The 13694-nt window shown below is 36.9% G+C and overlaps 4 protein-coding genes across 5 annotated transcripts; 2 read left to right on the forward strand and 2 right to left on the reverse strand.

Moving 5' to 3' along the window:
• Window positions 1–25: 25 nt before the first annotated feature.
• Window positions 26–992, reverse strand: LOC106420013 (protein FAM136A). The gene is made up of 3 exons (XM_013860849.3): window positions 802–992; window positions 385–522; window positions 26–308 (listed from the first exon to the last, which is right to left on the reverse strand). The coding sequence occupies exons 1-3, from the start codon at window positions 928–930 to the stop codon at window positions 126–128; spliced, it is 450 nt and encodes a 149-aa protein (XP_013716303.1). The 5' UTR covers window positions 931–992; the 3' UTR covers window positions 26–125.
• Window positions 993–1345: 353 nt separating this feature from the next.
• Window positions 1346–2431, forward strand: LOC106419829 (selenoprotein F-like). Its single transcript, XM_013860667.3, has 4 exons — window positions 1346–1602; window positions 1673–1731; window positions 1810–1991; window positions 2162–2431. The coding sequence occupies exons 1-4, from the start codon at window positions 1404–1406 to the stop codon at window positions 2235–2237; spliced, it is 516 nt and encodes a 171-aa protein (XP_013716121.1). The 5' UTR covers window positions 1346–1403; the 3' UTR covers window positions 2238–2431.
• Window positions 2432–3196: 765 nt separating this feature from the next.
• On the reverse strand, window positions 3197–12453 carry LOC106420083 (type I inositol polyphosphate 5-phosphatase 13). Of its 2 annotated transcripts, XM_022707888.2 has the most exons (10): window positions 11272–12448; window positions 10947–11199; window positions 6121–6931; window positions 5892–6016; window positions 5510–5594; window positions 5143–5308; window positions 5000–5040; window positions 4667–4934; window positions 3745–4232; window positions 3197–3670 (listed from the first exon to the last, which is right to left on the reverse strand). In XM_022707888.2, the coding sequence occupies exons 1-10, from the start codon at window positions 12098–12100 to the stop codon at window positions 3374–3376; spliced, it is 3363 nt and encodes a 1120-aa protein (XP_022563609.1). In that variant the 5' UTR covers window positions 12101–12448; the 3' UTR covers window positions 3197–3373. The 2 variants fall into 2 exon arrangements, with proteins under 2 accessions (XP_022563609.1, XP_013716368.1); XM_013860914.3 differs by having other exon boundaries at window positions 5000–5308; window positions 11272–12453.
• Window positions 12454–12938: 485 nt separating this feature from the next.
• On the forward strand, window positions 12939–13646 carry LOC106419957 (B3 domain-containing protein At2g24670). Its single transcript, XM_013860796.2, has one exon. The coding sequence runs from the start codon at window positions 12939–12941 to the stop codon at window positions 13644–13646; it is 708 nt and encodes a 235-aa protein (XP_013716250.1).
• The last annotated feature ends 48 nt before the right edge of the window (window positions 13647–13694 follow it).

A 13694-nucleotide genomic window follows, 5' to 3' on the forward strand; every position in this document is an offset into this window, starting at 1 on the left:
TTCTGCTGGTTTGGTTTGGTTCGACTGAAAAAAAGAGTCTCAACTAAAACAATAATCAATATCAGAAAACCGGAAGTAACAACTATCAAATCTGAAGCCAGAACACAGTTACAAAGCATATTGTTTTAGTCGCGAATGGAAAAGGCTGTCTTCATCCTCTGCACAATGTGAGGCAACGTGTTGAGACTCTCCTCAATGGATTGGTTAACGCAGCCTTCCATATCTTTGGCCGCATCAACCCTGTTCTTATGGAGCTTCGAAGCCTCAAATTTGTCTTGACAGACCATGAGAGATCTGTTCATCCTTTCCTGAAAAAAATAAAATTCAGTAACATAGCAACAAAAAAAGCACGGCTTGTGAGTTAATATAATCATTATTAACAACCTGAAACTGAGCCATTTCGCCTTCGAAATACTGCTGAGATTTGACAACAGGAACACTGCAGTGCTCAACACAGTTAGCTATCTCCTCTTGCTTCCTGCTTCTGTCAAAGCACTCGTACGCACACTTGAAGTAAGCTTGCTGCAAATTAGATCATCATCAAGTTAACCGAAACTTAACATGGAGAAGAAAACAATTAGTTTCCAGCAAGTTAGTTAACATAGACACATCTTCTTCTCCAGTGACCTTAGAGACCAAATCTTAATATGAAATTGAAATTTGTTTTTCGAGCTAAGCTCAGACCACAAGCGAATTTCACTAAAACAGATGAATTGTTCACTAAAATCATCCCTTTTTCTTCGGATTCTGGGCTATTCTTCTAACAATTGGTTCCTAAACTAGGAGAACAAGAGCATATACCTGAAGGGTGAAATTGATGTGATCCTGAATAGGAGAGAGCTGGGACTGAGCAGAAACATTGACTTCCTCGAGCTTTCTTCGAAGCCTCTCCGTTACAATTTGCTCTTCCGCCGCCGCTATGTGATCCATCGTCTCTCTCTCGCGAAGGTGATTTTGACTTTTTAAGGGTTTTAGGGGTTTAAGATGCTCACAAGCCACGTCTGTGTTTTTAAACCACTTCTCACGTCGGTCGGTCGAGACTTTTCCGGTTTTCTATTAACCGGTATCAATTGCAATTTTTATATTATTTTTAACCGGGATTAACCGGATCGGAGATTAGCAAAGGCGTCTGTGTTTTTAAACCACTTCTCACGTCGGTCGGTTAAGACTTTTCCGGTTTTTTATTAAACCGGAGATGGTGTTCAAGACCAATTCCCAATTGCATTTTTGGATAATTGAAACCGGGATTAACCGGTCGAGGTTTTTCCGGTTTTCTATTAAACCGAAGACGATGTTCTAGACCAATTAACAATTGCATTTTCCGATATTTAAAACCGGGATTAACCGGATCGGATTACTAGCAATTGAATCAACGACATTCTGCGAAGACTTTGGATTTGTTGATGCGAAAGAGAGAGATGGCTCGAGGGTGGACGAAGATGACTGCATCATCGACGAAGACGATGGTGATGATTATGATGTTGACATGGACGATCTCAGCTAAAGAGCAGCTGAGCGGCAAAGAGTGCGAGGATCTAGGGTTCACCGGCCTCGCTCTCTGCTCCGATTGCCACTCACTCTCTGAATACGTCAAGGATCAAGGTTCGTTCCCTCATACGCGTGTTTGATTCGAGTATACGCTTGATCTATGATTGTGGATTGTATTCTGCAGAGTTGGTATCTGATTGCTTGAAATGTTGCGCTGATGATTCTGAGGATTCGATGAGTAAGGTAATGCTGTGGAATAGATTAAGATGATGGAGATTGTAACTTCGCTAACGACAGTGATGATGATGATGACTTGTTCAGGTTACTTATTCAGGTGCTATATTAGAGGTGTGTATGAGGAAGCTGGTTTTCTACCCTGAGATTGTTGGTTTTATTGAAGAAGAGAAAGAAAAGTTCCCTAGTGTTAACGTTCAGTACATTTTCAACTCACCTCCCAAGTTGATCATGCTTGATGAAGATGGTGAACATAAGGAAACCATAAGGTATGATTTAAGACTGTCAAGTTAATCTAATATGTTCATGTTAGCATGGTAGATAAATGTGTAAATGTAACTATCAATAGATCTGTAGCAGAAACCCTCCAAATGAAAATTGGGTTGAGGCTAGTGATGTGTTTGACCCTCTTTGTTTCTTGATTTTGCTTTCTTTACAGAATCGACAATTGGAAACGTGAGCATCTACTGCAGTACATGCGGGAGAAGGTCAAGCCCACTTCAGCAAGTTTGTAAGATCGCATGTAGGGCTCAATACCTTTGTGTCAAACCAAATAGTTAAGAACACATTGTGGTCGAGACTTATCTTTACTTTCTCCAAGCTATTTGCTCCTTCCGCCTCAGTAGTCTGTATGTTCTGAAACTTAGCAATCTCCTTGTTTAATGACTTCTATTTAATGTTCTTATGAAAGGGTAATGAGATTCTTGTATTTAGTTGTTTAGTATAATTAACTAATGAATGGAGAGATGACATGGGACAATGGATTATGGTGGAAAATTCGTATAGCATAATGTTTTTCCTATGCACCACATTCAAAACTATTCACTTCCTTCTGTCTTGGTTTTCGATCTCTTGGGTGATCTCTCAATTGGCTGAAAAAAATGAGAAGAAAGTTGTAAATGCCATGAGAAGGAAGGAAACAATAAGATAATCTAGAGAGCTCCTCCAATAACCTAGTAAGCCTCTGTAAAAGTCCAGACTCAAGTCAGAAAGAGGAACAAACAACAACTCCAAAAGTCTTAAAGCCATTGAAGAAGATACACACTCTTACATTTTTCACAAGCATTCTGGTAACAGATTCCATGGCTGTGGCTGGGGGAGGCATGTTCTTAGCTCAAGAAGCTCTCACAATGGTTACACCACACCATAATAGCTCAAGAAGCTCTCAGCTTTGCTAACAATACTCAGAGATGAAGTTTCAATCGATTCCAAATCGACAGCTTCTAGTCTCAGTGTTCAATAGAAAGACAAGATCAGATTCTTTCGTGCGGAGGAATTGAGAAAGCAAATTAGGGTTTGTAAAATAAAAGAAAAGACCGGATATATTTTAAGGCCTGCTACTTCGGTTTATTCCGGTTAAATAGGTCAAGGTCAAGGTCAATGCATGGTGCTGTTTTGTAAATATATTTTATTCTACTGTGGATTTATTATTAACAAAACAAATTCATCAAGAGAACGTACACTCTGTGAGACTAGTCTCAAGAACATCATCTATTTATGTAAGAGTAACAAATGTGTACACAAGTCTACTTGAATCTAAAGAGAGTCAAAAGTTGAATACGAGGAATAGTATCAGGAAAGAAATCTACAGTTTCTGACACAAAAAAATAGATTCTCCAAAGAATGCTACAAGTGTAAACGGTCAATGCTACTAGTGCTCCTCACCGTCTTCTCGAGGTGAACCGTCTAGGTTCTCTGTTGGGTTTGTGGGTTTGGACTCAAGGAGACATACTCCAGCTGAGAAGCAGTGACGGACTTTGATAGAGTGGCTTGTCCATGTAGTTGAGCAGCTTCCTCTAATGTTCACCATAAGGATTGCTTCTTTATCTCGAGTGTCTTCACTCTGTGGGATACCATCAACATACTCTCCCACAGTGTGTGAATCTTCGTGATGAACTTTCACTTCCACGGCTTCTTCTGGTTTAATTATCCCGGATGCTGGTGAAACCTACAAAAACAAAACAAAGATTCTTGAATAAACACTACATGTGATTCATTGCCATTGAAATAGAGTTTTAATACCTCAAGCCAGCGAGGTAGACCAAAGGAGCCTCGTGGATTATACTCAGCCTCTTCTTCTCCATCATCCTTAACTATAGTCTGACCACCGCAGAGAATGCTGAAAATGGCTTTGCTGGTGGTTGAATTGTTTGTGATTGTTAAGGTCTCTGTGTCCTGACTCTGAAGAACAATGTTGTTGGTGCTCACAGTTGTTTCTGGAACATGTTTTAGATCCTCGAATATAGATGTTATCTCTTCATTGGACTTTATTATTTTCCCCAGCTCCTGTCTCCTTACGGATTTATCAACGTGAGCTATGGTCGCATGAATCTTGCAGCGCACGGGTTTGTGATCGCTCTCAGTAACATCCATGCAAGCTTCATACATTATAACCGATGAGACTACAGGGCATTGCAAGTTGCTCTCTGAGAATGGGGTTGATTGGGTGTCTCTGTATATAACTCTGTCACACCATGCAGGAATACGTTTTTTCTCTCCTGAATCATATCCTGGAGAGTACAGAACATAAAGCAAGCTTAATGGTTCCGAAACAATTCTCTGTCTTAACGAAATATTGATTTCTTGTATACATATTTTATATTTATGGAAGATATTTTAGTTTTTTGGATTTATTATAAAATCATTTTGATGAATTATCAAAATTAAATATATAAAAAAACAAAAGAAATTAAACAAAATTGTGAATTTGTACTAACTTTTCATTTCAAAAAAAAAAGAATTTGTACTAACTTTATTATTTAATTTAGCAGATTTAAACTAATTTAGATCTATTAAACTGATTTATAATGGTTTAAATTGTATAAATAAGATTTTTTTTAAAATTGTTTTGGGCGCCTAGACACCGTTTTGACCAGTTTTTAGAACCATGCAGAAAACAGAACAGAACAAAACTGTCTCAAATTCAGGTATATATAATTGGTACCTCCTAGGCCTGAGCGGTTCCTTTCAAATTTGTAAGTGGGAGGGAAAGTGATCAATGCCTCACGCATTCCTTGGAAGACTTTACCAAGCTTCATCTCTTGTCTAAGCTGGTCCATTTCTCTAAGCCAGTCAAAGGATCGCTGCGTAATGAAATCTCTCGCTTCATCATAGGTTATACCATACAGCCTATAGTTAAAGTCCCCACAAAATGCGATCATGTCTGCTGCTGCTAAATCAGACTTGACTTCTTCAGCGCCGGGACTTGGATTCTGAGAAACAAAGAAACATGATCATTACAAAGATATAGGAGCAAATAGATGTTGTAGTAACATACAGTGGTAGTCTTTAGTGTATAAGCGGCTGTTGAGGCACCGGCTGCAAGAGAGAGGGCCCATGGCAAACCAGAAGAGTAAAGCAGGCAAAATAAATATGTGGAAAAGCCAAGTGAGCAAGACAAGAACAGGAACAACACCATACCAGCTGCAGCGTTACTTAGGTTTTGTCCTCGTGAGAAGACCATTAACCGGAAAATGTGATTGAAATCAGCGTTTCTGCGGTTAACTGCCTCCAAATGCGCAGCCAAGTGGCAGTTCACGAAGCACATGGTACGGTCATAAACTCTGATTCTCAGACCCACACCACCCTTTTTAGACAAGTAAGAGATTAATACGTTAAGAATAAAAATATGAATTCAGAAATATATTGCAAGTGAGAACACGTTGAAAAATAATTTTCTTCCTCATAAAAGACATAAAAGATACTGAAGTGCTAAAAGGCATGAGTGTGAATAGGCTCAATAATCAGATTTCAAGTAAAAAAAATGTGGAGATAGTGTAAGAGCTACCTTGTTGCCAATGGCACGGCCAAAGCCACATGGGACTGCTGCAACATCAAGATCTCCAACATGTGTTCTAATCTCCTTCCTCGCCCTAAGCAGAAAATTACAACATAGAAGTACAGTTAAACACGGAAAAGAAATGTGATTTATGAATGCGTCTGAGTAACTGCTGGAACGAAACTAATATTAAATGATGTGGTTTCGGGCATTGGGGGATTAGGGATTTGGCCCGAACCTCCTAGTAATTAAAAAAAGGTAAAAATAAAATAGAATGGGAATAAAAACAAGTGTCACATACATTATTAGTTGATTAATCATGTAAGATAAACAACTGCTTGTGGTATACCTTACAAACATGCATCATTTCATAACTGAAAACTTCACTTACCAAAGAGATATAAGAAGCCCTGCCAACTGCCTTGAACCCATACGCTCAAAAGTTTTCTTCTCATCAAGTGCTTTCCCAATTGCATCAATCCACCATTGCCCCGCAACACTTCCTTCAAGTCCAACCTACAACCACGATCCAAATACGAGGTCAACCAAGCTCATAAAGCTGCCATTGACCTTTATCTTTACAAACAAGCAACATCAAAAAGTGTAGAAAAAGAAGTTACCGTTTCCTTAGCAGCAGACATGGCAAGGAAACCTGCCCCCATATCGACTTCTTGCAACCCAACAACGACAATACCAACATCTGAAGTGACAGACCCAAGCCACGACATAAGTGCACCGTGTGAAGCCCTTCCTTGACCAACATTCCACGTACCAATCAAAACCCTAACACTGTCTTGTCTTGCATACAAAGTTTCCTTTTGAGACAACTCCGTTCGGATTATATTGTCCAAAGGTCCTGGAGACGCCACATACCATCCTCTCACTCCACCATGAGTGGCCAAACTAAAAACAAAACCACCACCAGCTGCCAGCTTTATCACAGGCTCATTATGCGAAACCCAGCTTGATACTAAATCTCCATCAAGATCCAAGACCTGGATGTATCCACTCGCATATCCCACGTAGATCCGATCTCCGAAAGTGCAAAAGCACATAACAGCCCTGTGATGATGGTTCACATACCTCAAGCGGGTCCCATCTCCATCCCACTGGACGATTAGGCCACTCATGTTTCCGGTCCAAATTGTTCCGTCTACGGCTAAGATGATAGCTTCTGTTTTCCTTGTATCTTCCACCACAAACCCTCCTGCACTTCTGGTGGCGACTCGGCGAACAGCTCCTGCAGCTCCCATTATGGCGTTACGTGAACGCTGTAGAAAGCCCGGTGATTTTTCCTTTTTGGAAGGTGTGGGAAACTTTACTCTCGTCTCGTGGTCACCTTGTTGGCCATGTAGAGGTGGCATGTCCGCACGACACTCAGCTTGCCCCTCCACGTCTAAAACTTTCAAGAGGTCTTTACTCCGAGCATCCCTGCACAGATCAAAAAGTGATTAAAAGGAACATAACATAACCCAATGTTCAAAAATTCACTAGGCAGTAACTAAAACTCTATATGCCTAGCTTATCCTGGCCTTGACAACACCTAGATGTTAAAAAATTATTAATCTATTTATTAAAATATTTTGTATTTATATCAGTAATTTTAAGTTTTTGGGTTTAATTATAAAAATAATTGATGAATTATAAACAAACTAGGTGTTTTGCCCGCGATGCGGGCTTAAAAAGTTTCCTAAATTTTTGAAAAGTTCTTTGTATACTATACTAGTTATATTGTGTTTTCCAAAAAGAATTCTTGCGATCAGTTTAGTATCATCTATGCATTGTATACTCTCGAATATATAAATATATATATTCTGAACAATTAAATATTAAAATATTTTAGTGGTATAATTTAAACTTGGGTCTCTAGTAAAAAAACAAAACTTGTTTCCAATTTATGTAAAGAATATTATTTTTTTGAATGAGCAAAGATTTAAGGATGGTTATTGTTTTAAGAACATTAACTTGTTATTTCTGAATAATTAAATATTAAAATATTTTAGTGGTATAATTTAAACTTGGGTCTCTAGTCAAAAAATAAAACTTGTTTCCAATTTACGTAAAAAATATTATTTTTTGTGAATCAGCAAAGATTTAAGGATGTTTATTGGCAAATAAATGTTTGAGAACTTTAATTTTTTTTTTTTTGAGATTCTACTGCTATAATAGTTTAAGGGTTTTTGAAATATTACTAATTAATTGTTATCGATTCGAAGATTTTCAAATTTCATCAAAATTCTTTATTTATTTATGATAATAGTTTTTCATTCTATTTTAACAAAATTTAACGTTATTAAAATATAATTTACCTTTTTTTATTCATAAAATACAACTTTCAAAATATTTTGGCAATTAAAATAACGGATATACGATTTAAAATCCGCTATGTAATTTGTTATTTGAATATCACAACAACAAATTACATAGCGGTAGAGTTTAGGTTTTTTTAGCTTTAAGTTTTGAGATTATTTTTTAGTGTTTAGGGTTGGTAGAGTTTTAGCGGGATTTATGGTTAGGTTTAGGTAGAGTTTTAGGGTTAGGTTTAGGCAGGGTTTAGGGTTAGCAGGGTTTAGGGTAGGGTTAGGTAGGGTTTAGGGTTAGGTAGGGTTTAGGGTTAGGTAGGGTTTAGGGTTATGTAGGGTTTAGGGTTAGTAGGGTTTAGGGCTAGAAAAAGGTTTTAGGGTAAGGTAGGGTTTAGGGTTAGTAGGATTTAGGGTTAGGGTTAGGTAGGGTTTAGAATTAGGTAGGGTTTAGTATTAGCATGGTTTAGGGTTAAAAAGGGTTTAGGGCTAGTAGGGTTTAGGGTTAGTAGGATTTAAGGCTAGAAAGGGTTTAGGGTTAGGTAGGATTTAGGGTTAGGCAGGGTTTAAGGTTAGGTGAGGTTTAGGGTTAGAAGGGGTTTAGGGTTAGGTAGGGTTTAGGGTTAGGTAGGTTTAGGGTTTGGTAGGGTTTAGGGTTCGGTAGAGTTTAGAGTTAGGTAGGGTTTAGGGTTAGAAAGGGTTTAGGGTTAGCATGGTTTAGGGTTAGAAAGGGTTAATAGGATTTAAGGCTAGAAAGGGTTTAGGGTTAGGTAGGGTTTAGGGTTAGGTTTTAGGTTGTGTTTTAGGGTTAGGAAGAGTTTAGGGTTAGGTAGGGTTTAGGGTTAAATAGGGTTTAGGGTTAGGTAGGGTTTACGTTTAGGGTTAGGTAGGTTTACAATTAGATAGGTTTAGGGTTTAGGTAGTATGAAGGGTTTATGTAGGGTTTAGGGTTAGATAGGGTTAAGGTCTAGGTTTATGTAAGGTTTAGGGTTAGGTAGGATTTAGGGTTTTAGGCAGTAGAAAAGGTTTAGCGTTTGGTTTATGTTGGATTTAAGGTTTGACTTTGAATAATGCTTAGGATTATAGGGTTTAGGGTTTGTTTGTTTTTTTGTTTATGCATTTAGTGCTGAGTTTTTGGGATAAAATTTTATATTAATATTATTGATTTATAGTTTTTCTTAAAATGTTAAAAATTTTAAAGTGATTTTTAATGTTCTTATAATATGTATTTTTTTTTTAGGTTTTTTGTGACAATAAGTTGAATATATCTTATACCACAAATCATAAATATTTTGAGTCTTATATATTTTGTTCTTCAAGTTATTGTTACTTTTATTTCCTTTTATACATTTCTCTTAATATTTATGTATGCATCCACAATATTTTTTAAAAATGATTTTTCAATAACTAATGTATTTATTGTAGTTTTAAATATATTTTAGTTTTTGTGCACTTGATTAAATTTTTTTGGTGTTGGTGGTATTTGAAGTGGTTGAGAACCTGAATGGATATTTACTTTCATAAAGTTTTTGGTGTATGTTTAAAAATAAAAATTTGTAAAAGCTTCTAAATCATATGAATATAATATTCAACACACTACTGTTGACTGTTTATATACTTAAAATTCTAAAGTAGGTAATTGCAAATTTGCTGAACTCATAGATTCGTTGTTACTTTATAAATTATCAAAGGATGAGGTACATATGGTAAATATTGCTTTGATAATAATATCACGTCCATATCGTAATGTGTGTGTTTTTTTGTTTTATCTACTATGTATTAAGAAATAATTAACACATTCAATAATACTAAAGAGTAAAAAACTCTTTCAATTGTTCATACTATAAGCCCAAAGTTAAACTCAAGTCTAGCCAAAGAAATAAAACTCAGAGACATGTGTCGGTCTGTCAGAGAGTGACTTTCCACGTGGATAGCTTAGGAGAGAGACAAACATATTTTTATATATATATATAGATTCATTACTAAAATAAATCTTAAAATAACTCAATATTATATTTTTAATTATATAATTTATAAAAATATTTGATTAATATTTAATTATATAATTTATGTTTTTAACGTTTTACTAAAATATTTTTTCATATAACAATACAATATATATATATATAATTCAATATTCTATTTTTAATTATATAATTAATAATTTTATTTAATTAATATTTAGTTATAAAATTTATGTTCTAAACTTTTTACTTAAAGAATTTTTTAGATAACAATACAATATATACAGAAGTTATCTCTTTTTTAAATTATATTTTCAGATTTTGGATAATTCTTACTATTCTTAATATTAATCAATTATCTAATCAAAATCAATTAAACTTTCGTTCTTATTTTTTAATTTATTTATACATTTTATTCATTAAGGGTTAAACTATATTAACCACTCTAACTTTCAACGTGAGAACTTCATTGCGAAAATTTACTTCGCAAATAATAGTTTAAAATTATATAATTAAAAAAATTGTTTGATTGATATTTAATTATATAATTTATGTTTTTAACGTTTTACTAAAATACTTTTTCAGATAACAATATATATATATATATAAATTATCTTTTAAATTATATTTTTAGATTTTGGATAATTCAATATTCTATTTTTAATTATAATTAATAATTTTATTTAATTAATATTTAGTTATAGAATTTATGTTTTTAACTTTTTACTTAAAGATTTTTTTCAGATAACAATACAATATATACAGAAGTTATCTCTTTTTAAAATTATATTTTCAGATTTTGGATAATTCTTACTATTTTTAATAATAATCAATTATCTAATCAAAATCAATTAAAATTTCGTTTTTATTTTTTAATTTATTTATACATTTTATTCATTAAGGATATATTAACCACTCTAACTTTCAACGTGAGAGCTTCATTATAAAAATTTACTTCGCAAATAATAGTATAGACTGGATATATAAAAAGAAGAAATCAAACAAATTTGTGGATTTTCATTAGCCTTGTTGTTTGATTTAGTTAATTTACACCAATTTATATTGATCTATTTAAACTTATTTAAACCGATTTAGGACATATTGAACCATTTAAATCGAATTTTAAGAAATCTTTTTCTTAAACTAGTATGTCATTTGCTAGAGAAGATTAAAAAAACCTACCAGATTGAAAATGAGAGTGACTGCACAGCCCACACTTTAGCTCTTACTGAATCGTTTAACAAGTACTTGACTTCAGAGGAAGAGATGCTGCACGTCCCATTGACAGTAACTTGGCTCCTGAGGTCAATGGGAGACCTCTCTATTAACAACGCAGCCATGTGTTTCTCTTCCGGCTTAAGAAGAAGAGACTTCTCCAACGACTCCCACGGCCATATCTTGATCACACCTCCTTCAGAGCATGACCACATATCACCTACATCATAAACATAAAGCATGATGAACAAGAACATATCAAACAAACCAACCAATGCCAGAGTAAACTAACCATAAGAGCTAATGACAATTGAATTCACAGGACCACGATGAGCTAGCCAGGAGATTCGCTCCTTAAAAGGATTTAAATCATCATCAGAACCACAAGGAGGCGGATCCATCTTCCAAGCCCGGATCTTCCCATCTTTGTGCCCACTCCACATAAGCTTGTTGCTTTGGTCAGCCAACAAACACAGTGTAGGAGAAGTAATAACCGACTCATGAAACGGCGACGTATCCTCATCCCCTCGCCGTACCTGGCCCTCGATCAGGCTCGCTGGCTCGTACACGTCATCCAAATTCCAGAACCTCACGCCGTTCTCTTGACCCGCCCAGAGCTGCGTCTCCGTACAAGCAATGCTCCTCAAGAACTTCCCCGTCTGCGTCTCTCTTTGCGGATGCGGCCTCAGCTCCAGACACGGCGGCCGTCCGGGATGCACCGCCGCGCGCACCGGCACCTTGAAAATTCCTGCACCGCCTCCCGCGCCGATGAACTCCGGGAGCGGCTTGACGTCGTCATCCCCGACGACGGCGTCGGGAGGAGGCGTGACGACGGCGTAATCCTCGCCGGTGACGGTTCCGTCGCAGACGTTATCTCCGTTGACGACGAGTCCTCCGGTGGAGAACTCGTCGTCGGAGGAGTCGAAATAGACGGCAGCTTCGGCGGCTAAGGCGGCGGATTGAGGGATCTCGTCGAGGCTGTGCTTGCGGCTGCGGCGGATCTGAGGGTGAGGCTTCAGGTCGAACTGGTGGCTGAAGGACTGCGTCTTGCGGTGCGGAGGAGCGGGGACGAGGGAGGCCAACGCCGCCTCGTCTTCTCCTTCGATGGTAAGCGTATCCATGGATGATGAGAGGGTGATGATGATCAGAGGAACTCAAACGATTAGAGAATGAAGAAAAGAATGTGTGAGAGTAGTGAGAGGATGAGAGGAAAGCACGCACGTGGTTGCGGGAGAGAGAGAAGCATGACGACGACGAGAAATGTACGGAAGCGAATGTTCTTTGTTATTCTTGTCTTGATGAGTGTTGCACACGGAAGCGAATGTTTGTCTGAGATAACGATATTTTATTTTATTAAAAAACGTCGTCGTATCATTCGTTCCATTTATAGCTTATGCTTTTAGCCTTTTATTGTCTTCATGAGTATTGATGTCAATTCAGAAGTTTGCTTCCTCACAAATTTTGTCAAAACACTACAAAAACAAAACAGTTGCAATCCTCAACAGTTTTAGGCTTTTTGAGTTAAAAATGTTATTTATCATTGGTAGATCATGGGATAGCTAGGGATTTTTATTTACTATTGGTAGATCATCAAATAAGAGAATATTTTTTTTGTCAGCAATAAGAAATAATATTCAGTTGATAAGATACAAAAGATAAGTATGGTTTCATGAGTTAAATATTTATTTTATGACGAGAATGAATGGATAATTACGAATCGCGTTATTTTCTCATATTGGTTAAGGAAAATAGCTCGAAAATACAAATAAAAAGGAAATAATGGAACTAGGTCAAATAAAATTAGGAGGATTGCATCTCTCTGTCTATATATATAAAACTTCTTGTTTACTTTGGCGTATTAAGAACCAAAAGTATAGTACAATGTTTTATCTTGATGAACAAACCGCAAATATACTAACTATAATCAGCCAGTCACAGCGTCCTCCGCCCACTTATACTATGAATGCAAAACTCAATACAGTGGGAGCGTCTTCTTCTTCATGTACGACAGATCCAACACCTGAGTGCTTACTGAAGTTGAAGAGAGAAAAGAAGGGAGCCGCAAAACTCAAGACAGTGGGAGCGTCTTCTTCTTCGTGGACGACAGATCCAACACCTGAGTGGTTACTGAAGTTGATGACAGAAAAGAACGGAGCCGAGCTGAAGAAGATCATAGAGAAGGAGCTGAGTGCAGCCGATGTTAGCCGAGTTCACGACCGTCTCTCTATGCCTTGCAGCAACATCATTGACTTGGAATTTTTGAGCCCCATGGAGCAAAGGATCATAGAAGAAGAAGATGAGGGGAAGAAGCACATGACTAGAGTTGACGCGAAACTCGTGGTTAAACTTGTGGATTCTGATGTTTTAAAGGAGTTTGATGTGAATTTGAGGAGATGTAACATGCACAAGACACGGGGGAACCACAGTTTTGTTTACAGTTTGATTAGGTGGAAGCAGGTGGTCGAAGATGAAGGCTGCGGTCTAAAGAAGAGCGATAAGATTCGCCTCTGGTCTTTCCACTCTGATGGCAAACTCTATTTTGCTCTCACTACTCTTTCTCCTCCACCTCCTCCACCGTCTAGTGATTCCGGAGATTCCAAACCTGAAGAGATGATCTCTGCTTTAGTGATCGATGACAAGTCTAATGATGACTTGCCACCCAACTAAGGAAGTGTTGCTTTCAAGGTCTAAGGTTTTTCTCAGATTTATTTTTTC

The sequence above is a fragment of the Brassica napus genome, chromosome A9, assembly GCF_020379485.1.
Source record: "Brassica napus cultivar Da-Ae chromosome A9, Da-Ae, whole genome shotgun sequence".
NCBI classification, from domain to species: domain Eukaryota; kingdom Viridiplantae; phylum Streptophyta; class Magnoliopsida; order Brassicales; family Brassicaceae; genus Brassica; species Brassica napus.

Excerpts from the sequence above, each read along its gene's own strand:
- LOC106419957 (XM_013860796.2), top strand. The coding sequence starts at position 12,939 with ATGAATGCAAAACTCAATACAGTGGGAGCGTCTTCTTCTTCATGTACG.
- LOC106420083 (XM_013860914.3), bottom strand. The coding sequence starts at position 12,100 with ATGGATACGCTTACCATCGAAGGAGAAGACGAGGCGGCGTTGGCCTCC. Across the intron at positions 6,932-10,946 it reads TCACTCTCATTTTCAATCTG|GGATGCTCGGAGTAAAGACC; the intron begins GTAGGTTTTTTT and ends TGATCTGTGCAG. Across the intron at positions 5,595-5,891 it reads GGGCTTCTTATATCTCTTTG|GGCGAGGAAGGAGATTAGAA; the intron begins GTAAGTGAAGTT and ends TTTTCTGCTTAG.
- LOC106420013 (XM_013860849.3), bottom strand. The coding sequence starts at position 930 with ATGGATCACATAGCGGCGGCGGAAGAGCAAATTGTAACGGAGAGGCTT. Across the intron at positions 523-801 it reads ACATCAATTTCACCCTTCAG|CAAGCTTACTTCAAGTGTGC; the intron begins GTATATGCTCTT and ends TCTAATTTGCAG. Across the intron at positions 309-384 it reads GCGAAATGGCTCAGTTTCAG|GAAAGGATGAACAGATCTCT; the intron begins GTTGTTAATAAT and ends TATTTTTTTCAG.
- LOC106419829 (XM_013860667.3), top strand. The coding sequence starts at position 1,404 with ATGCGAAAGAGAGAGATGGCTCGAGGGTGGACGAAGATGACTGCATCA. Across the intron at positions 1,603-1,672 it reads TGAATACGTCAAGGATCAAG|AGTTGGTATCTGATTGCTTG; the intron begins GTTCGTTCCCTC and ends TGTATTCTGCAG. Across the intron at positions 1,732-1,809 it reads CTGAGGATTCGATGAGTAAG|GTTACTTATTCAGGTGCTAT; the intron begins GTAATGCTGTGG and ends TGACTTGTTCAG.